Source organism: Schistocerca nitens, chromosome 7, assembly GCF_023898315.1.
Source record: "Schistocerca nitens isolate TAMUIC-IGC-003100 chromosome 7, iqSchNite1.1, whole genome shotgun sequence".
Taxonomy (NCBI): Eukaryota; Metazoa; Arthropoda; class Insecta; order Orthoptera; family Acrididae; genus Schistocerca; species Schistocerca nitens.
Window position 1 is genome coordinate 42,142,605 of NC_064620.1, and position 24,959 is coordinate 42,167,563.

Consider the following 24,959-nt stretch of genomic DNA (forward strand, 5'->3'; position numbering starts at 1 on the left):
ATGGGTTCGATGACGGTTTGGATGTACCGTGCACTATTCAGTGTCCCCTCGACGATCACCAGTGGTGTACGGCCAGTGTAGGAGATCGCTCCCCACACCATGATGCCGGGTGTTGGCCCTGTGTGCCTCGGTCGTATGCAGTCCTGATTGTGGCGCTCACCTGCACGGCGCCAAACACGCATACGACCATCATTGGCACCAAGGCAGAAGCGACTCTCATCGCTGAAGACGACATGTCTCCATTCGTCCCTCCATTCACGCCTGTCGCGACACCACTGGAGGCGGGCTGCACGATGTTGGGGCGTGAGCGGAAGACGGCCTAACGGTGTGCGGGACCGTAGCCCAGCTTCATGGAGACGGTTGCGAATGGTCCTCGCCGATACCCCAGGAGCAACAGTGTCCCTAATTTGCTGGGAAGTGGCGGTGCGGTCCCCTACGGCACTGCGTAGGATCCTACGGTCTTGGCGTGCATCCGTGCGTCGCTGCGGTCCGGTCCCAGGTCGACGGGCACGTGCACCTTCCGCCGACCACATCGATGTACTGTGGAGACCTCACGCCCCACGTGTTGAGCAATTCGGCGGTACGTCCACCCGGCCTCCCGCATGCCCACTATACGCCCTCGCTCAAAGTCCGTCAACTGCACATACGGTTCACGTCCACGCTGTCGCGGCATGCTACCAGTGTTAAAGACTGCGATGGAGCTCCGTATGCCACGGCAAACTGGCTGACACTGACGGCGGCGGTGCACAAATGCTGCGCAGCTAGCGCCATTCGACGGCCAACACCGCGGTTCCTGGTGTGTCCGCTGTGCCGTGCGTGTGATCATTGCTTGTACAGCCCTCTCGCAGTGTCCGGAGCAAGTATGGTGGGTCTGACACACCGGTGTCAATGTGTTCTTTTTTCCATTTCCAGGAGTGTACTTTCAGAAACGACTTCCTGACGCTTAAATCTATACTCGATGTTAACAAATTTCTCTTCTTCAAAAACGTTTTCCTTGCCATTGCCAGTCTACATTTTATATCTTCTCTACTTCGACCATCATCAGTTATTTTGCTCCTTTACTACTTTAAGTGTCTGATTTCCTAATCTAATTCCCTCAGCATCACCCGACTTAATTCGATTACATTTCATTATCCTCGTTTTGCTTTTGTTGCTGTTCATCTGATATTTGTTTCCTTCCCTGCTTGCTCAATATACAGATTGAATAACATCGGGGAGAGGCTACAACCCTGTCTCACTCCCTTCCCAACCACCGCTTCTCTTTCATGCCCCTCGACTCTTATAACTCAGGTTACACACTACTTAATCTAACTTAAACTAACTTACCCTAAAGACAACACACACACCCATGCCCGAGAGAGGATTCGAACCTCCGACGGGAGCAGCCGCGCGAACCGTGACAAGGTGCCTAAGACCGCACTGCTACCTCGCTCGGCTCGGATTTATGGACAGCCCTGCAGGATTGATGGTGTCAGTTCCCTCCAGCACTACTACAGGCATTAGTCGAGTCCATGCCACGTCGTGTAGCGGCACTTCAGCATGCTCGCGGGGGCCCCATATGATACCAGGCAGGTGTACTAGTTTCTATGGCCCTTCAGTGTAATACTTCGCCCTCGACGGAACGGCAATATACATTTTTAAAGACGTTATTGCTCGACAGAATGTCTAAAGCACTAGAACAACTCATACACTTGCTGAAAAATAAAATGGTCGGCGAGAGCAACCCCTCCGAGTATTGACGATACCTACGGGCCGTCGTCGGAGAAGAAGACTTACCAGACATGGCACTGAGGCACATTCGGCTGGCACAGCTGCCTGGTGTAGTCAAGGTGGTGCAAAAGACAATGCCCAGACATTGATAACGATGGCAGGCAAAGTTTACGAAACAATGGACAATACGCACCGGTTGTGGCAAGTTGTGCGCAATAAGAGACCCACCGCAGTTATACGGAAGAGCCGGCAGCTGCATGAACTTACGGGACAAGTTGACGTCTTATAACGACAAGTATCGCAGATGTTAAAGTACGTGAAGATCTCACCTGGTCAAAAGAAAGATAACAACGGGACTAACAGCAGCCACCAGCAGGAGAAGGTGTGTTGGTGCCACCGGCGGTTTGGCGACGTGTTTGCAGCACGTATTATGTTGGAGTATAATGACTTTTCTGGAGACTGGTAATCTACTCTGGGTTTCGAATAAGACGATTGTGTGAAACCCAGCTCCCGCTATTCGTCCACGAGACTCAGAGGGCCATAGACTCGGGTTGCCAGATAGATGCCGTGTTTCTTGACTTGCGCAAGGCGTTTGATACAGTTCCCCACAGTCTTTTAATGAACAAAGTAAGAGCATATGGACTATCAGACCAATTGTGTGATTGGATTGAAGAGTTCCTAGATAACAGAACGCAGCATGTCATTCTCAATGGAGAGAAGTCTCCCGAAGTAAGAGTGATTTCAGGTGTGCCGCAGGGGAGTGTCGTAGGACCGTTGCTATTCACAATATGTATAACTGACCTTGTTGATAACATCGGAAGTTCAATGAGGCTTTTTGCGGATTATGCTGTATATCGAGAGGTTGTAACAATGGAAAATTGTACTGAAATGCAGGAGGATCTGCAGCGAATTGACGCATGGTGCAGGGAATGGCAATTGAATCTCAATGTAGACAAGTGTAATGTGCTGCGAATACATATAAAGATAGTTCCCTTTTAATTTAGCTACAAAATAGCAGGCCAGCAACTGGAAGCAGTTAATTCCGTAAATTATCTGGGAGTACGCATTAGGAGTGATTTAAAATGGAATGACCATATAAAATCAATCGTCGGTAAAGCAGATGCCAGACTGAGATTCATTGGAAGAATCCTAAGGAATTGCAGTCCGAAAAAAGGAAGTAGGTTACAGTACACTTGTTCGCCCACTGCTTGAATACTGCTCACCGGTGTGGGATGCGTGACAGGTGGGGTTCATAGAGGAGATAGAGGAGATCCAACGGAGAGCAGCGTGCTCCGTTACAAGATGATTTAGTAATCGTGAAAGCGTTACAGATATGATAGATAAACTCCAGTGGAAGACTCTGCAAGAGAGACGCTCAGTAGCTCGGTACGGGCTTTTGTTGAAGTTTCGAGAACATACCTTCACCGAGGAGTCAAGCAGTATATTGCTCCCTCCTGCGTGTAGCTCGCGAAGAAACCATTAGGATAAAATCAGAGAGATTAGAGCCCACAGTGAGGCATATTGACAATCTTTCTTTCCACGAACTTTACGAGACTGGAATAGAAGGGAGAACCGATAGAGGTACTGAAGGTACCCTCCGCCACACACCATCAGGTGGCTTTCGGAGAATAGCTGTAGATGTAGAAGAGGTACAAGACCGTGTGTTTATCCAAACGGCGACGACGGCAGTAGGCGCGGCAGGCCGCGAGATCCCACAGAAGCGCCTTCAGCGAGGAGGTGGGCACGTCGAGGGAGCCAGCAGGATGGTGAGCAGTTTGCCAACGTTATTCTCCCCTTCATAGAGGTCACACGTTAAACACGTGAGTGCACTGCACTGCCACTCAAGCATTATCAGACTACCACTGCAACTTCACAGGTGCACCTCGCGGCGACAAATGCGTCACCGATAACGAATTATGCCACCGACGAAATGAAGATGGATTTAGGATTTAGACAGAGTTACCATAGGAACATCGTGCAAGCGGAGGTGTCGGAGACCATATTAGGTGTGTAATATGTGAATGGAGATAAATATCAATGCTGCACTTATTAAAAGAGATGATGAAGTCGTCATAGGTGCGCTTCGATGAGACATACGTCGCAAGCATAAAGGGTGGCACGGGGCGAAAATGGCAGCACAAGGGCGCTTCAGCTAGCGGTGTCACATAACACAGTTCAACACATTATAACCAGGTCAGATCTGCCAGTATTACAACGACCAACAAGGCTAGCCCCAGATCGCTTAATAGCGGCAAAGCAAATCGAGGGTTAGCTAAAACCAGGTGTGTTACGTAATTCCGATAGTCCTTTGCACTTATCAAAAACGAGGGATGGTACTTGGAGTCCGGCGGAGGTTCGAGTCCTCCCTCGGGCATGGGTGTGTGTGTTTGTCCTTAGGATAATTTATGTTAAGTAGTGTGTCAGCTTAGGACTGATGACCTTAGCAGTTAAGTCCCATAAGATTTCACACACATTTGAACATTTTTGGTACTTGGAGACATTGTGGTGACTGTAGGAAGTCAAACGCCCTCACACTTCCAGACTCTTACCCGGTACCCAACCTCAGGGATTTTACTAATGTCCTTTCAGGATCGACAGCCTTTAGCGCGATTGACTGTAAGAGGTCATACATCAGATATTAGTAGCAGAGGCAGATATACCAAAGACGGCAGTCGCAATACCTTCCGGGTGGTTCGAATACGTCTGAATGCCTTTCGGCCTTAATAACGCGGCGCACACGTGGCAGAGGTTAGTGGACGAGATATTACGGCGTTTAATGTGTTATTTCGCGTTGTTGTTGTTGTGGTCTTCAGTCCTGAGACTGGTTTGATGCAGCTCTCCATACTACTCTATCCTGTACAAGCCTCTTCATCTCCCAGTACCTACCGCAACCTACATCCTTCTGAATCTGCTTAGTGTATTCATCTCTTGGTCTCCCTCTACGATTTTTACCCTCCACGCTGCCCTCCAATACTAAATTGGTGATCCCTTGATGCCTTAGAACATGTCCTACCCACCGATCCCTTCTTCTAGGCAGGTCGTGCCACAAACCTCTCTTCTCCCCAATCCTATTCAATACTTCCTCATTAGTTATGTGATCTACCCATTTCGCGTACCTAGATGATATATTGGCGTACTCAGAGACAAAAGAGTTGCATGAAGAACACTTCAGGTCTGTTTACCAAACAATTAAGTAATACTGAATAGTTACCAGCGAGGAGAAATGCACCTTCCGACAGCAGCAGGTGACATTTTTGGGTCATACGGTGTCGGCAGGTGGAATGGGCCTCCTGACGGATAAAATAGCGATAATGGAAGAAGTACCTCTTTCAACTGATTACCAAGAACTTAAAAGATTTCTAGAGGCAGTCAATTTCTGCACTCGACACCCGCCACAGGCAGCCGAGGTTCAGGCGTCATTGGCAGCGGCACTGGCGGGGAAAGAACACGATTGGCAAGCAGCCCCTGAAGTGGATCCCAGACATGCAGAAGGCATTTCGCCAGGTGAAAGCAGACCTGCAGAAAATGGTTCTCCTGGCACACCCAGTACTCCGTGCACCATTGGCCATAGTGGTCGAACCAAATCAACAGGCAATAGAAGCAGCCCCCCATCAATTTGCAGAAGACTGCAGGCAGCCTCTGGGTTTCTTCTCACACAAACCCACAGCAGCGCAGGTCAAATGGAGTGCGTACGACGGAGAACTTCTGGTAATGTACGAAGCTGTGAAGTATTTCCGTCCCTATACTGAGGTCAGAGCATTCACCATTTATACGTAGTACAAACCTATTACATTCGCATTCAGCAAATCTAATGACATCTGGTGTCCACGACAAGCCCGACAACTAGAGTGTTTTTGGCAAGTTTGACTGCTCGTTTCGGTTGCCCCCTACATGTGACCACAGACCAGAGCCGCCAGCTTGAATCGACCTAGTTTTTAGAGATGGAAAACTTGTGTGGATTCCGGTATCACCACACGACAGCCTATCACCCTGAAAGTAATGGCATGGTCGAGGGCTGACACAGGACCTTGAAGGATGCCTTGATGTGCCACGCAAAGAGCTGGGCTTCAGCCTTACCAGTGGTGTTGTTGGACTTACCGACCGCTTTCAAACCTCATTTAGGAGCTTCCACAGCAGAGGTTGTTTATGAGGGTTTATGAGGAAGCCCTTTGCCTATCACCAGCATTTTTTTCTGCTCCTTCGGAAGAAACAGCGAGAGACATGCCCTATGTGTTGCAGCAAGCGCGAGAACACATTTTCAAGCTACGTCCGGCACCGGGTTCTCGCCACGGAGAGGGTACCTGGGGCAGTGTTCCCATGTGCGGTTTCGAACAGATGCTATACGACCGCCCCTGCAACGACATTAGTTTGGACCGGCCAAGATATTAGCAAGAGACAGTCACACGATGAAGATAGAGTTGCGTGGAAAGCAGCAAACCGTCTCAATAGATCGAGTGTAGCCTGCCAATGTGTTGTTGCCTGAGAGAGAGGCGGGACAGCAACGACAGATAGAGACGACCCCTGTACCGCTGGAACGGCAGAACGAGGAGACGACGCGGGCAGAGAGCCCACTACCTGCAACGAACCCAGCAGCCTTGGAGGAGGAGCCGCAGGTGCCTCCGAGATGTTCTGAAGCTGGCAGGCGCATAAACATACAAGTATCCCCACGTCCCCGGAGCTACGCTCTACGGCGGGGCCGGCCGATGTGGCCGAGCGGTTCTAGGCACTTCAGTCCGGAACCGCGCTGCTGCTACGGTCGCAGGTTCGAATCCTGCCTCGGGCCTGGATGTGTGTGCTGTCCTTAGGTTCTTAGGTTTAAATAGTTTTAAGTCTAGGGGACTGATGACCTCAGATGTTAAGTCCCATAGTGCTCAGAACCATTTTCTTCTACGGCGGGATGGATTGTGTTCTTTGTTTTTTAAAAACCTTGCTCCTTCTATGGACGTTATTTAGCCTTGAAGTTACAGCTTTCCTGAAACGTTATTTGTAGAAATTAATTACATGGGTACTGAGGAGTGGTTTACTTCTGAGAAGGACCGAGCGAGACCGGGTGACACGCAGCCCGCACGCACCGCACGCGTGAAGTCTGGTACGCCGTGGCCGGCGCTGCCCAAGGACGTGCTACAGGCTATTTGCTGTTCTTAATCTATATAAACGATGTGAGAGATAATGTGGACTGCCCTCTTTGTTTGTAGATAGTGCTGCCGTTTACCGTCTGCAGAAGTTATTGTGTGTGTGTGAAAACTTATGGGACTTAACTGCTCAGGTCATCAGTCCCTAAGCTTACACGCTACTTAACCTAAATTATCCTAAGGACAAACACACACACCCATGTCCGAGGAAGGACTCGAACCTCCGCCGGATGAAGTTATTAGAAGATGGAAATGGAAATGCCGTGTGGGGTTGACCGTTCCCCTGGTGCAACTCTTTCGGCGACTTGCGTGTCGATGGGGATGAAGTGATGATGATAAGGACACTTTTTTTTTTTTTTTTTTTTTTCACTAGCTGCTTATATTTTATGACCCACCGTCTAATTTCTTATGGTGGGTCGTATATTGCCACTTAGCCGCTGTGACTGGGTCCGGAGTCCGCAGTGACTGAAAGTAACACCACACCGGCTCCCGTCCCCACTCACACCGTTGCCCGTGTCCCGCCACGTGGAGGCGGGCTCTGTTTAGATCCATTTGATTTTTTTTTTTTTTTTTTTTGTGCAGCATTAGAAAAACTTATAACTAATACAAAATCAAGTAAGATATTAATAAACAAAACGAAATTAAATATTTAGAAAGAAGGAAGGAAGAGAGCTGAATAGAGAAGTTATAGGTATAATATGGCCCGTCACCTGGTTGTGGGCGGCGGCCCGGGTCTTGGAATGACCCTCAAGACGCTGGCCGTTGCTCACCATGCTTTTAACATCTACCATCCTAAAAACTACCTTAACTATAAGAGATTAGGGTACGTTAAAGCTAGAAACTAAGGACAACACAACACCCAGTCCCTGAGCGGAGAAAATCTCCGACCCAGTCGGGAATCGAACCCGGGCCGTTAGGTATGACATTCCGTCGCGCTGACCACTCAGCCACCGGGGGTGGACATTACAAGATCTAAACGAATTACAAAATGATTTAGACAAGATATCTGTATGATTCGAAAAATGTCAATTGACCCTAGACACTAAAAAGTGTGCGGTCTTACACATGTACTAAAAATAATATAGTTAAATTTCACTTACGCACAAAAACTAATAGGCTGTCGATTTACCTGGGTACCTAGCGATTACGGTTATGAACAACTTAAATTGGAACCATTACACAGAAAATTTTGCATGCAACACGTACCTGAAAGCCGGCCGCGGTAGCCGAGCGATTCTAGGCGCTTCAGTCCGGACCCGCGCTGCTGCTGCGGTCGCACGTTCGAATCCTGCCTCGGGCTTGGATGTATGTGATGTCCTTAGGTTAGTTAGATTTAAGTAGTTCCAAGTTCTAGGGGACTGATGACCTCAGAAGTTAATTACCATAGTGCTTAGAGACATTTGAACCATTTTTGAACGTACCTGAAACTACTTTTTATTAGCAGAATACTAGCTAGGTACTACAAATCTTCCAAAGAGACTACCTGCACCGTACTTGTTCTCAGCTTCTGGAATGCTGCTGCACACTACTGGATCCTTCCCAGGTATGATTGACGGAGACCATTAAACAGTTCTAAGTAGGCCAGCTCGTTTTGTTTTACCGCGAAAGAGGAGAGAGAGTGTCACGGATATGATAAACGAGTTGGGGTGACAGTTAATAAAGCACAGGCGTTTTCCTTTGCAGCGAGATATTTCCACGAAATGTCAGTCACCAGCTTTCTTCTTCCAATGGCAAAATATTTTGTTGATTCCCACCTATAGAGGGAGGCAGACCATCGTAATAAAATACGGGTAATCTGAGCTCTCACGGAAAAATTTAAGTGTTCATTTACTCCGCATGCTGTAAAGGTGCTTTTAGATAGGCCATATTTAACAGCAATATTTGGCCACAATAGCGTTGCCATCAACATTACTGCATTGCGGCAATTGTGCGGTATGGCCTGGCAATATATCTGATGTTGCACGTCGCTGCCAACGTATTGCCCAGAGGTTGTCGCTATTGTCCACCAAGGGTGGAGTATATTTCCTGTAGCAGCGTAGAATCTCTCTCTGTCCTTGTCCGTAAATGCTCCTCTCTCGGTCTCACCTTCATTTCTTACTTTTCTCACCGACAGCGCTGCAGGCACGTGTTTCAGCGAAGACAATATCGATTTGCTTTTGTTCAGAAGTTTGTGCGCGCACATATAGACACATTTTTCACTTGCGCACAAAAACTAAAAACGGGGAAGTTGACGAAGAAGAGATTTGTGAATTTTATACATGCGATTCATCTACGACCGAAACTATGGGACGTCAAAATTAATGGATACAAAGATCACAGTCCGTCAAAACAGATGGCAAGGTTTCGCCGATGAGCCCTGAATCACTCTTGATGAAGCACACAAAAAATTCCGAAGTCTTCGAACCTGCGCCAAAGACGAGTCAAAAATGTTGCATAGGAAGACTGGAAGCGCACATGGCTCTTCATACCCATGGTTTGCAATTGATGCCATGAGTTTTATAATATCTCGTGGTGTACTTCAAGCAGGCATTGATAGTGTAAACAATGATGCGTGGTGGTGAACAAAAATAAAATAAAAATTATATTATTACTTCTGAAACATCCCCTTTGAAAAATTATACACGACTGTGCTTTAACTGATACACAATATTTTTAGCGCAACGCAATCTGACTTTAAATAATCTCTACAAGAGAATGGCCCTGACTAACATTAATCTGTACTTTTCACAAATCACTTACCTCACAAAAATCTTGGTTACTCCCACTACTGCAATACAGCGAGCGCCACTACTGCCAGCTAAATAAAAGATTCAAACTATGGAAGGCACTAACTACTGATAGGGATGGTTAGCAAATGAAAGATATTAATAGAGAACAAACAATGTATTTACCTTGATATCATATATATATATATATATATATATATATATATAGAGCAGTTCATGACAAATTTCAAAACTTCGCCATCTCTCTCCCCACATCCACCACTGCTGGCGGCTCACCTCCAACTGCGCAACGCTACGCGCTGTTCACAGCCAGCTGCCTAACACTACAATTGCGAGTACAGCCAGTGATTTTCATACAGAGGTGGCGTTACCAATAAAAAAACCTAAACAGCCTACTTACATAGCCCCCATGCTCCCCAGAAAAAATTTTACAAATTGTGTTGGACAGTGGCCAATACAGATTTGAAGAAATTTTTCATAATTACAATAACAAAGATATCAAATGCACACACTTATTGATACAATGTTGGTCAAAAGCAAAAATTTTCTCGCAGTCCATAAAGACAGTCCTGATCGTTGAATTGCAGTGTTTTTCTCAAAGACTGAGCAGTAAAAGAAAATGTACACAGAAGTAGTGGATTTCCATGCAGTCTTGAAGAAGTAGTGTTGTCCTTCCAACGGAAAGACAGTGCTGACTCGACATGCAGACAGGTAATGGGCCACAACAGAGCAAATCCACAACAGAGTCATTCGAAGTTTTGAAGAATATTGGTAGGTAGGTCATCACAGAGTAGACCCACTGTAGTCCTGGTAGAGATTGTGGTATTGGTGGGCCACCAGAGGCGCAGACCCACTGCAGTCCTTGTAGAAATAATGGTACTGGTGAGTCAGCAAAGGTGTAGACCCACTGCAGTCCTTGTAGAGATGGCCAGCAGCCATCTGCTACGACTGTGCAGGTGCATAATCACCATCGAAGAGTCTTGCGGATAATGTAGCAAGTCCATAACCACCACTTGTGCACTCACAAAGTTTTTGGAATTGTCCTCAGAACCAGCAATGGTGTTATCCAGTCCCTTGCTGAATTATTAACACACGTGCAAACACTAACAGTCCCTACTTCTCACATATTGTCCATATACTATGACCAACAGAAACGTGTGCAGTGAAATGTAACTTACAAGTTAATAACATGATGAACTGGTGTCAATTACAATTTTATAACATAAGAATACAATTACAAAGGTACAAAATACATCATTAAAGAACATAACAATACAGATAACACTTGTAGTACAGGCTTTACAACAGAATAGAAATAAACATATACATCAATGTTGCAGGAATTATGAGATAAGTAGATACATAAAAGATCAGAATAATTTTCGAAACATCAACTTCACACATGAGCATTAAAACAAAACAGAATAAATAATATCTAAGCATATTTACAAGTTAAATAACATATTATTAATACCAATTATGTTTGAGGAAAGCAGTATTCCTCATCATAGTGAATAGTATTAGAAAAGAAAAAATTCTATGAAACTACACAGAGACAGGAAGAAAACATTTACACAAGGGTACCCAAACACATAGTGGGATAACACAAGGAAAGGACAGGGTTTCTTTTACTGCAGTATTTTGCAAACAAAACTTTCTTTACTTCTCGGAGATCTCCCTTCGTTCCTCACTATTTCCTAAAAGTCCTATCTGTACGTCTTTTCTGTATTCTAACCATATTTCTTTCAAAATGAATATGGCTCATTGTACAATACTCATTTAGGCCCAAATCGTTTTCATATAACTTTCAAAGCATTCTTTCCCAATTCTCCATAGTTAGGTTCTTATATAGTCTACCCCCTCTTAAGCTAACTTAAATCTACTGAGTTCAGATATTAAACTAAGGGACGAGGCAATGCAGCAGCACAAAACAATTAACACAAACAGCAATGACAAAAAAAATGGAAATTTGCAAAGCAAGCTACAGTAAATCTAAATACCAAGCAATTCACATTACAACTAATATGAGGCAATGCACAGCAAACGAGAAAAATAAATCTGGCTTAGCAGAGTAACACAAATTCAAATTCAGCAACACTATGCCTGGCAAACAGCAGCAGAAAATGAAATATCTAAACATGACATAGCTCAAGCAGAAAAAATAGTACACTAAAGATAACAATGCAGATAAGGGAAATGTATAATCACATCTTAATGTCTAAGTAATTAAAGTGGTGCACCACAAAAACTAATTCTACAAAAGATTACTAAGTACTAGAAAAGAAAATTATGTATGCAGTTCCTGTGAAGGTAAATGTCTTTTTGTGCTCCCTCATTTTTTTTAAAAAAAATTAATATTTACTCGATCTGTAGACAGAAAATATTTACATTAATACATCTATAAAATTTTATTTTTACCAATGCTGCAGTGCAGCTAGAAACTAGATATTAAATGAAATAAGCAATTACGCAAACCAAAGCATAAAAACATCATTCAATAGCTATGTGGCATTTCGTAAGTCAGTAGCTCTCAACTCTCGTAGAAAGACACTTGTCATTATCAGGTTTGCAGATGTAAGAATATTTCCCATCAATTCATAAGCATTTCAGTAAATATTATAAATTAAGAGCTCCACAGTGTAATCATATGTTTTCAAGTTCGACCGTGTCGTTTTTGCGATGCTTTCTACAAAGGAATGTCAATAGCGAGGATAATGGCCTCCCCTTTTTTTTTCTACCTGTGCCGCTGAAAAGGGCTCGCATTAATGGCTTTTTCTCCAGGCGTCTGACACAGCTGGGTGCCCGTGACGCATTACGTGCAGGTGGTCACTTAACTTTCGTACGGAAATATTTACGACAGCAGTTTCCGCTACAGTGGCAGTCTCGTATAAAAATATTTCACAGGTCAAGAATTTGCATTACAAATCTGTAGAAACAAAATCCTATTGATATAACAGTGTCCAAAAAGTTTTCGTCGGCATTGTAATACATTCACGCATTTACATACATTTCATAACTCTTAAAGTACGATTCTTGGTTTCCAACAACCCGTTTCACAGACCAGAGTGAGTCCCTAACCACTACTCATTATTCCTTACCTTATTCGTCGACACTTCTTCAATATTTTATGATAACAGATACGTAGCATACTCAAATAACTCATATAGCATCAGCTTATTGGTCATAAACATACCGCAACAGCATAATACACATAGTCATCGTAATAATATCATAACACCTCAGTCAACTCTCAAAATCGTCGTAGCTTCCTCCAATAATTTCAAAACCTAAAAAAAAATTCTCTGCTCATGTCAAAAGTGTCATCTGCCTCAAACGTACTTTAAAAATTATGATCCCATGCCAAATATATCATTCAAAGCTCTCATAATATCACAATGGGTCTGCAAAAATATGAACAGTTTACAAAGTACAGACAAAATACAATTTTATAAGTGTGAAGTTATCCAACTGTGTAATTGCATAAACATGTGTCACTGATGTAGTAAAAAAAAAAAATGTTTATCTCTCAGTTAAATGATCAGATAGCTGTGTAATTTGTGTGTTACAGAAATATGGTACCGATGTGTAAAGTTGTATAAGCAAATACCATATTAGCTAGGGCTCCTTGTGCTCGCCAAACACATGGTACACAAAGTAAGCGTGTACCCCTCTGAGGTTTAATGTAATTATACCCTCAGGTGTTACAGATTACAGCAATGGAATGAAATGTATCACGGAAAACCTTTGTATCATTGTACTCCAAATATCTTTAAAAATAAATGTTTTAAGTACAAAATTAATCTCTCAAATGCGTGTCCTGTAGCGCTAAATGTGCGTCTTGCTGTAAGATAATTCTGTGGAAGTGTCGTAGTTATCGTCCTCTGAAAGCTAAGTTCTGCAGAAGTCAATGTACTTACCTCACGATACACAAAATGAAATACTTTGCGAATAGATATCTTAGTTATTACGCTTATTGCCGTGATGAAGAAAGTACTGTGCTGTAACGTATTGTTGTGCTATGGAAAAGGCTGTCTCATTGCAGCTATACCAAAAAATTTGCTACTAAAACACGTTTTACTTTCCAGAATAATGCAGAAAAACTGTGGAGATATAAAACAGAAACACTGCAAAAGCAACATTGTAAATTGTCACTCATTAGTAGCGTCGTGATAAAACCGTGTAGTTGTCACATAAACTAACCACTGTGTCGTCTGGTATCTCACAGAAAGTACTTTAAACCCAGAATGTATTTTCAAGTAAACCAAAATGTTGCATTAAAATCTCATTAGCAGTACCAGTATGTGTCCTAAGTATGTAAGCCTGATAGTCGTTACGTAATCGTGCAACTAACAAGCAAGAATGTACACACACAATAACACTGTGTCGTCTGTTCGCAATAACAATGCATTCGTAAGTTCTCTTGGTTCTTGACTGGATATTTAACTTCAAACATTGTTGCATATTAACAGATTCTAAGTCTGACAAAGCATACTAGTAATGTAAAGTGAAAAGTTTTATGGCAAAGACAAAGTTAAAAAACAGATTATCTTTCAATAAACGGTTTTACATGTGAAATGTGGTGTAAACCTTTACTCTTCCTAGTACGCAGAGTTTCAACTTGAAATCAATTATCATGCAGTATACGTCGGTAAAGAATGCTACAATTTTTCTCAAGACTAGCGTCTTATGTTATTTTTCTCGGAGCCAGCGGGCGCACGCTGCTGCCTGCTGTGCGAGTCATTGTCTGTCTCTTTGTTGGCGTGCGCCGTTATTGGGATTTGGAGACCTAACTTCTACAAATTCACTTTGACGAGAAGGCCCTCCCCTGTTTAAATCCCGCCAGTTCTGATGCAATTCAGGTCTGTCGTTGCGAATATATCGTCTGTCGTCATGTCGGTAGTTTACATAGTTTCTTGTTTGTCGGTCATGTGGTGGAGAAATTCTCCCTGAATCGTAACTGCGCGCTGAACTGTTGCGTCTGAAAGTATTCTGTCTCCCTTGATAATAATAATTCTGGTTACCATATTGTCTGTTTCTATGATTGTTTCTGTCACATTCACTACTTCGGAAATGCGATCTTTCTCTGTAACTATTACTCTGCCAGTGGTTGTCATATGGGTGGTGTCTATTTTGTTCACGATTTGCGTTGTAAGAATAACCTCGTCGTGTCCAGTTATTATTTCTTCCATCGCGGAATTGTGACGGATGTGACCTGTAGTGATTGTTTTCCTGTTTTCGCATCCGGCGGCTGTCTATGTCAATTTCTAATTCTTGTAGGAGTCCCTGAAAAGCTTCAATGTCGTCTTCGCAACGTCCTGCCAAAATAATATTTCTTAAATGTTCAGGCAATTTCATTAAGCAAATGCGGATGAGTTCTGAGGGGCTGTATGGGTTTGACAGGTACTGATTCTTGTGCAACATGTCTTCAAAATATTTCACAAGACTGGAGAATTCAGATTGTTCGAAATGTTTCATCATTATGATGCCATGTTTTACTCGGTCTTGTGTGGCTTGAGACCAATATGCTGAGAGGAAGGCATGGTAAAATTCTCCTTCACTGTGGCAATCGTGAATGACCGATCGCATTCTTCCAGCTGGTTCATTCTCTAAATAGCCACACATAAATTCTAATCTGTGTTCTAACGACCAGTTGGGAGGAAAACAATGAGAGAATTGATGGAGCCACGCTTGTGGATGAATGTCGTTGGCAGAATTCTTAAACGTTTTCAATTTACGTGTAGTAATGAACAGCTTATAGTCAAAATCATCGTGTCGGCGAGTAGCATATCGGTCATTGTTACGTCGTGTCGGCGGTTCCATCTCAAAATTCGGTGTGCCTTGCCAATTTCTTTCATAATTTCCGAAGTGTCCTGTGTTATTATTTTGTGGTTGTTCCGTATTTCTATGTCCCTCTTCCCGTATTGGGGCGCGAGTGTCCTCTGAAATACGTAATTCTTGTATTACCTGTGTCAGCTGATCTTGTACTTCGTGGATTTCTCTTTGGTGTTGCGTATTAATTTGATTCTGATTTTGTTTGAATTTCCTAATTTGTTCGCTCTCTTCTGTGTCATTAAAGACTACCGGTTTTGTGTCATTCAGATTATCATCTACCTTCGTAGATAAATTATTTAGCTGATCCGAAAGTTCAACTACTTTCTCTGATAATGTACTAATTTCCTCAGTGTGTTTTTCTGAACCAAGTTTCAGAGTATCTACTGTGTCCTTTAAGTTTTCCTGAGTTTTTGCAAGTTGCGTAACCGAATCGGTAGATGCAACTGAGTCAAATTTAGCTTGCAAGGTCTCATGATTTTCATGAACAATAGTTTGCAGTTCTTTTATGGCTGCTTCGTGATTCTGTAATGCATTTTCATGCCGCGAAAAAATAGGTTGAAAATGCTCACAAATCTGAGTTTTTACGTCATTACAGACTTTTTGACATTTCGATTCAATGTTATGTAACTCAGTAGTTAAATCTTCACGTGATTGTTCAAGCGTGGTGTCTAACTTCCGAAGATTTTGTTCCATTATGTCTAACTTTTGAAGATTTTGTCCCATTTGTTTCTGATTTTGTTCAAGCGTTGTGTCTAATTTTTGAAGATTTTGTTCCATTGTGTCTAGCTTTTGTAGCCTTTGTCCCATTTGTTGCATTAACTGTAATAACAATGCACTGGTGTCTGAAACATGTTCCTCAGTGCTTTTCGGCAGTGAAGTTGCACCGGCAACATTCACATTTTGACAAGTAGAAAATGTGTCTTGACTTATTTGAGAAAACGGTGAGGACCCAAAACCTGAGTCTACAATATTTGCAAAATTGTGTCCTGTCATTCCCGATTCCTGAGGCGAGCTGTTGCCGACCGATCGATCGATAATGCTTCCCTCTTCACTAATTGTTTCACTGTCCACGCCATTGTTTGATGCCCGCTCCATTTCCCTATGCACAAGTACCAAATTACTACTTTGAACATTAGTTAATTCATTACTCGGTGGCGCTAACACACTGCTTTCGTCTTCACTGTCATTTCTCAGTTTACTTTGCAGCCTAGTATTACGTTTTTCACACGCAATTATTGTCACAATATTTCACACAATAACACAGAAAAGCACAATTTGAAGAGCAAAAATAAGAGAACACATTAACATAACACTGAAAATAATATCTATTTAATTGCAGCTGCGAAATACTTGGTGCAAATCTACATGCATGCCACAACTGTTTTACTGTACAACAATGAAAGACTGCAACTACAAAGGAGATTTTCTCTACAATTACGCGCTAGCAATAAACAAAAGCTACACTAATTACACAAACTACAAGAAAAAATCAGAAGATTCCAGTGAGGTATCCTCGGCTAAGGGTCGACATATGAAACTTCCCCTTAGAACAATTGTACACGACTGTGCTTAACCTGACACACAATATTTTTAGCGCAACGCAATCTGACTTTCAATAATCTCTACAAGAGAATGGCCCTGACTAACATTAATCTGTACTTTTCACAAATCACTTACCTCACAAAAATCTTGGTTACTCCCACTACTGCAATACAGCGAGCGCCACTACTGCCAGCTAAATAAAAGATTCAAACTATGGAAGGCACTAACTACTGATAGGGATAGTTAGCAAATGAAAGATATTAATAGAGAACAAACAATGTATTTACCTTCATATATATATATATATATATATATATATATATATATATATATATATATAGAGAGAGAGAGAGAGAGAGAGAGAGAGAGAGAGAGAGCAGTTCATGAGAAATTTCAAAACTTGGCCATCTCTCTCCTCACATCCACCACTGCTGGCGGCTCACCTCCAAATGCGCAACGCTACGCGCTGTTCACAGCCAGCTGCCTAACACTACAATGGCGAGTATTACAACAATGCAAAGCAGCCACAGACTGCACACAGCACAGCCAGTGATTTTCATACAGAGGTGGCGTTACCAATAAAAAAACCTAAACAGCCTACTTACACTTCAAACTTTCGTCAATGAAATCTTTCAGTCCTAACAATGAATTGCGAGCTTGTGGTACCATGAGGCTTACTGAGGGATAGTGAACTTTTAAAAAAAGAGGCACATAAACTTCCGTAGGAATCAACGGTAACAAAACAACGAACGGTGATTGCCAGTCGGTCTATAACTGGTATACACTCTCTAATAGCAGTTATTGGACAAATACCGTGTGTGAAATATTCGAAATGGTATTTCGACATAGTGATAAAGTTCGGAACCGTTATGCACCATCGGTGAAAAAGAAGCGAATGTGCTCCTGTTTGAAAAAAGAATCTGACTTCAAACGGAGAGGGGGGGGGGGGGGCGGTGCTGCTATCATCCACCCCATTGCATCGTTCTCAGCACCATAAAATACTATTCCAAATGTTTCCCATGCGAAGATATTCGCACTCTTTTTAATACACAACTTACCTGTCACTCTCACGAGCTCCCCTAGATCTTACTCGCTCACGCCCAGCAGTCCTTCGCTGTAAGTCGCTCACAACCATCCACACCCACTTGCCGATTCCCACGCATTGTCATTATCTCTTTGTCTCTCTTTAACTGTCACTGTCTCGTGTCTCACAGCTAGAGTCTCCTTCGTTCTGTCCTACAACTACTATCTCTTCTCACTGTAACTGTCTCCCTCTTGTTCTCTCTTATTGCCACTATCTTATTCATTCCTTACTACTGCTACAGTCTCTTTTTCACTCACTATTTCCCTCTTCCTAGTTGTCATTTCATACACTCTGCCCCTCATTATCATTGTCTCTCACCCCTTCCACTTTCTCCATCTCTTTATTCCTCTACCTCTGGCATTATCTCCTCTCTTTTCTAGCACTGTTCTCTCACTGTCTACTATGTTCCACAGCCACTGTGTCCCTCTATTTCTCTCACACCGTCATCGTCTCCTTCAGTCTTTCTACAGAACAACCGCTGCCTACTGTTTATTACTCTTACGCCTCTTTGCCACTGCCCCTAACTCCTATCTCTCAGTACGAACATGTTCGAAGGCTAAAATGTTTCGGAAAATATTTAAAGATTCTGAGCAAGGTAGCATGAGACAGCTTGTACCCCACTTCTAAGTCAGAGTCTCTTAAAGAGCGTCCGGAACCGCGCGGCTGCTACGGTCGCAGGTTCGAATCCTGCCTCGGGCATGGATGTGTGTGATGTCCTTAGGTTAGTTAGGTTTAAGTAGTTCTAAGTTCTAGGGGACTGATGACCACAGATGTTAAGTCCCATAGTGCTCAGAGCCATTTTTCTTAAAGAGCAGCATATTTGACTTTTTCTGCTCTGACAGGAGAATTTTTCAGCTGGTTCCTTTCTTTTCCCTGCCACAGCAGGGCATGTCACTCACTCAAGAAAACAGCCCCATGGGTCAGTGAAAATTTGTTACTTAACATACGTGAAACTAAAACACCACGAAACAAATTTTACATCTCAGACTGAATTTTTGCGTGCAAAAAGCTTTTGCTTGTACTTCAGTACTACAGCATGGGGTTTCCAGAGCCCTTATGATGATCACGGTGACACTTTACAGCATATTTCCTCGATCTACGTCACTTTATAAACTACATTTTTACCTCACACCGTATTTTACGTTCGTATTTTAGTGTACCGGTAGTGTAAATTTCAACTTCTTTATATCAGAAACGGATAAAGATATCAAGAAAATTTTCGAGACAGTTCCAGGCCGGGATCGTAAAAGTTCCAACCATCTGCTGTGCATAGCCGTCTTGGAATCCGAAGCTCGGTTTTCGTACGAAAAATGACAAAAAACGCGTTTTGGTGGTTCTCTAAGGAACCGCCCATCAGCTAATAATTTTGACCTCTGTTTCTCTTAAACGGGTAGAGATGTCGAGAAAATTGACAACTTTGTTCGAAATCTTGATCTTAGGAATACATTGTAAAAATTTCAGCCATTTGCTGTGCATACCGTCGTGGAATCGTCGGCTCGGTTTTGGAATGAAAAAAATTGGGAAAAACTATTTTTGGGTGTTTTCTAAGGAATCGGACATTATCTAATGGCGCCATCATGGGCCCCTTAAGACCCACCGTAGATCAAATGCAAAAAGAAACAACCGATTAGCTCCTTTTGCCAAAGGATATGTAATATTCGTATTTTGACCCAGTACTGAAGGATGGCGACACTAAGACAGACCTTCTTTTGGTTATACAAATAGCCCCTAGCCCAACAGCTGTCGAAACAATTGATCCAACTTTCTATCGGCAACAGAACCCGTGGTGTGAAACCCGGCAGAATCCAGTTCCTTGCACGGTGGTTTGAAACATATTAGGTAGCGCGTGTTGTCCATCCGTACCGATTTAGCATCAATGAACTAGTTAAATTTGGTGAATCATTCTACTAACTTAAAATGAATACATGCACAAGGCACGGTTTCTCTCACTCTTTCTGACTTGGTTCCTTGTGTGAACTACAGGCTCACATCCACTAGCTCGCGTTCGTCCATTTGTTGCAATAGTGGGGCCCCATGCAAACACTTGTCCCCAGAAATATATTGCCGCAAATATTGACGGGCGGTAGTGACCGGTAATGCTGTAGAACATTTGATTGCAATTCCTGTGGCCGCGATGGTGCCGCACAACATTGTCGAGATATTTTGTCGGCAATAAGCCATTTTTGTAGCTCATGTCAAGGTACTTTTATGTAATGGAACGGTCGAAAAATACTCCGAAGGTGGTTCTATAAGCCTAGACAGGCACAGAATGTCTGTGTTTTCAGAGCTCCCTAAATTTTCCAAACAGATAAGAAGCTCAGAGACTCAGAGGGCCATAGACACGGGTCTCCAGGTGGATGCCGTGTTTCTTGACTTCCGCAAGGCGTTCGATACAGTTCCCCACAGTCGTTTAATGAACAAAGTAAGAGCATATGGACTATCAGACCAATTGTGTGATTGGATTGAAGAGTTCCTAGATAACGGAACGCAGCATGTCATTCTCAATGGAGATAAGTCTTCCGAAGTAAGAGTGATTTCAAGTGTGCCACAGGGGAGTGTCGTAGGACCGTTGCTATTCACAATATACACTCCTGGAAATTGAAATAAGAACACCGTGAATTCATTGTCCCAGGAAGGGGAAACTTTATTGACACATTCCTGGGGTCAGATACATCACATGATCACACTGACAGAACCACAGGCACATAGACACAGGCAACAGAGCATGCACAATGTCGGCACTAGTACAGTGTATATCCACCTTTCGCAGCAATGCAGGCTGCTATTCTCCCATGGAGACGATCGTAGAGATGCTGGATGTAGTCCTGTGGAACGGCTTGCCATGCCATTTCCACCTGGCGCCTCAGTTGGACCAGCGTTCGTGCTGGACGTGCAGACCGCGTGAGACGACGCTTCATCCAGTCCCAAACATGCTCAATGGGGGACAGATCCGGAGATCTTGCTGGCCAGGGTAGTTGACTTACACCTTCTAGAGCACGTTGGGTGGCACGGGATACATGCGGACGTGCATTGTCCTGTTGGAACAGCAAGTTCCCTTGCCGGTCTAGGAATGGTAGAACGATGGGTTCGATGACGGTTTGGATGTACCGTGCACTATTCAGTGTCCCCTCGACGATCACCAGTGGTGTACGGCCAGTGTAGGAGATCGCTCCCCACACCATGATGCCGGGTGTTGGCCCTGTGTGCCTCGGTCGTATGCAGTCCTGATTGTGGCGCTCACCTGCACGGCGCCAAACACGCATACGACCATCATTGGCACCAAGGCAGAAGCGACTCTCATCGCTGAAGACGACACGTCTCCATTCGTCCCTCCATTCACGCCTGTCGCGACACCACTGGAGGCGGGCTGCACGATGTTGGGGCGTGAGCGGAAGACGGCCTAACGGTGTGCGGGACCGTAGCCCAGCTCCATGGAGACGGTTGCGAATGGTCCTCGCCGATACCCCAGGAGCAACAGTGTCCCTAATTTGCTGGGAAGTGGCGGTGCGGTCCCCTACGGCACTGCGTAGGATCCTACGGTCTTGGCGTGCATCCGTGCGTCGCTGCGGTCCGGTCCCAGGTCGACGGGCACGTGCACCTTCCGCCGACAACTGGCGACAACATCGATGTACTGTGGAGACCTCACGCCCCACGTGTTGAGCAATTCGGCGGTACGTCCACCCGGCCTCCCGCATGCCCACTATACGCCCTCGCTCAAAGTCCGTCAACTGCACATACGGTTCACGTCCACGCTGTCGCGGCATGCTACCAGTGTTAAAGACTGCGATGGAGCTCCGTATGCCACGGCAAACTGGCTGACACTGACGGCGGCGGTGCACAAATGCTGCGCAGCTAGCGCCATTCGACGGCCAACACCGCGGTTCCTGGTGTGTCCGCTGTGCCGTGCGTGTGATCATTGCTTGTACAGCCCTCTCGCAGTGTCCGGAGCAAGTATGGTGAGTCTGACACACCGGTGTCAATGTGTTCTTTTTTCCATTTCCAGGAGTGTACATAAATGACCTTGTGGATAACACCGGATGTTCACCGTGGCTTTTTGCGGATGATGCTGTATATCGAGAGGTTGTAACAATGGAAAATTGTACTGAAATGCAGGAGGATCTGCAGCGAATTGACGCATGGCGCAGGGAATGGCAATTGAATCTCAATGTAGACAAGTGTAATTTGCTGCGAATACATAGAATGGAACATCCCTTATCATTTAGTTACCATATAGCAGGTCAGCAAGTGGAAGCAGTTAATTCTATAAATTATCTGGGAGTAGGCATTAGGAGTGATTTAAAATGGAATGATCATATAAAGTTGATCGTCGGTAAAGTAGATGCCAGAGTGAGATTCATTGGAAGAATCCTACGGAAATGCAATCCGAAAACAAAGAAAGTAGGTTACAGTACACTTCTTCGCCCACTGCTTGAATACTGCTCAGCAGTGTGGAATCCTTACCAGATGGGGTTGATAGAAGAGACAGAGAAGATCCAACGGAGAGCAGCGCGCTTCGTTACAGGATCATTTAGTAATCGCGAAAGCGTTACGGAGATGATAGATAAACTCCAGTGGAAGACTCTGGAGGAGAGACGCTCAGTAGCTCTGTACGGGCTTTTGTTGAAGTTTCGAGAACATACCTTCACCGAGGAGTCCAGCAGTATATTGCTCCCTCCTACGTATATCTCGCGAAGAGACCATGAGGATAAAATCAGAGAGATTAGAGCCCACACAGAGGCATACCGACAATCCTTCTTTCCACGAACAATACGAGACTGGAATAGAAGGGAGAACCGATAGAGGTACTCAAGGTACCCTCCGCCACACACCGTCAGGTGGCTTGCGGAGTATGGATGTAGATGTAGATGAGAAGCTCTTTTACCTTATCACTCAATCCTCTTATATTGTGATGAAATAAGCTCCATTTATTTTCCTGTGCATTCTTAAGCATTTTGTGGGGATGCTCTCTTATTTTAACGTCTTTCACTAGATGGTAACTGAATCCTGATACTAACCTAAAGAGAAGTACCGGTAGTTCTGTGACACCAGTAGCCACAGGGATCCTGCTTCGTATAGTGATGGCCCCTGTACATTTCCTGCAAGAAGCTTAGCCAACGCATCTTTCCCCTCTTATCCAGTTGTAGGCCGCGTATACTACATCCCCACCTCATTTGAGATCTCATTTCCGTCAGTGGCTGCCTTACTCAACTCAGCGTGCAGAGGCTCAGAGCAGGGCTGGTCATGTCACCATAGGACTTCCTCAAAACTCACACTTGTGTGTACAGTTGCTACTCCTATTTCTAACAGGTTAACCCTGACACCGTAATTTCTGTCTTTAGCCTGCTGTTCCCCACTCCACCTACTATGATAACCTGATCCTCTTTGTCAAAAATTTTAAACAAATTTCTGCGTCTTCTCTCATCGGGCCTCACTTGTGACCTGGTATCCTGTTTCTATTCTTTCATGCATCATCTGGTCTGTACCCATGCAATCTCTAGTGCCTAGCAGAAAAATTCTTTTTATTCCTACTCTCTTTTGGTGTCGACCTACACTCACAAGGAACTCCTTGAGCGGCACGTCGCAAAAGGCCAATGAAATTTATGGCATTCGGTGCCCCATATATTGTCTGCCATGCAGCCATAATATTTGCTGCTAATGATTAACAGAGGGCTGGACTGGATGTGTGCAATGGAGAACACAAGATGAGGCTACAGAGCGTAGCTGAACTGCTTAGTCGACGAGTAACTCACAACAGTGCTAAAATGCTAGTGTGTTGATACAAAGTAGAGCAATGGCAACGATAAACAAAGCAAACATTCCATTATATCTACAACAACACTTGCCAAAGCTGACATTTCGTCAGAAAGGAACGCAAGGAATTTCCCAGAGTGAGAGGGAAGTTGTGCATGAAATATCAGTGTTCCTGCAAGATGAGTCAGTGGGATACGTGGTGCCACTGTGTGGACTGTGCGCATGTCGAGTGCAGTGATGACGATACATGCTTAAAAAGAGAAAGTGATATTGAAACAGGTATAGAGCCTTGTAGTTAATCTTCCTTGTTGGACAGAGAGCCGCAAATCCCGTCTGCAGTGAAACGTAGTAAACGGCAATCGTTGCCAAACGGGCGGGAGTAAACACAGTTACGCACATGGAAGGTCGTCCCTAGCATGGTAAATAAAAATCGAATAAGCAATATGACCGTGTAATACATAAGGAAAACTACGAATATTCAGTGGAGGACAAGGTACAATTTTTACAAAAACTGGTGTTTGTTCGTTTCTAGTCTGCTCGATAAATTTACAGGATGTGCATGACAGTGACCTGATACATTGTACACATCAAACTGCGCGCGACGTAGATTAAAATGATTTCACGAGAGTAGTGGATGGTTGCGTAACTTCAAACAGTGTTACAGAATTGGCTAGACGCAAGATAAGGAAATTTCAAAAAAGCGTGAATTTGACATGCACAGCATACGCAGAATCGGCATAAAAATTTGTAGATGAGATAAATAAATTCATCCCATAGCTCAGTAAGGAATTTGTTTTCAACTCTTACCAAAAGGGATTTGAAAAAGAAATCCTTATGAAAGGAACCAGGAAATTGGAGGTACCAAGAGAGTTGTGTCAAGATCAACTAACATCAATGCCTTAACGTATTCGTATACAAATATGACGACTGTTAAACTGGACCGTAAACTGGATGGAAGTTATTTATTGTGCTAGAAGAAGTCGTAGGTACTCTAGCCCCTACTATTATATCTCTTGTGCACGATTTTGCAAGGGCAGTAGGAAATATTTACGTCACAGCAAGCAAGAGTGGTAAAATGGGCGTAAGAGAACCACAACTATGGTATGAGCACTGCTTTTGTCTGATAGCTCGTCAAAATAACTTGCTGTCTCTTGTTTCCTGGTATACGTGTAAAAATCATAT

General features: G+C 43.9%; 1 protein-coding gene across 1 annotated transcript in view; it reads left to right on the top strand.

The window, feature by feature from the left end:
* The first annotated feature begins 2,014 nt into the window (after nt 1-2,014).
* Nucleotides 2,015-24,959, top strand: part of LOC126195464 (CD151 antigen-like) — a 176,790-nt gene continuing 153,845 nt past the window's right edge. Inside the window, exons 1-2 of the mRNA XM_049934090.1 lie at nt 2,015-2,092; nt 6,195-6,368. Of these exons, the coding sequence (XP_049790047.1) occupies nt 2,015-2,092; nt 6,195-6,368 (252 nt within the window). The remainder of the gene's footprint in view (nt 2,093-6,194; nt 6,369-24,959) is intronic.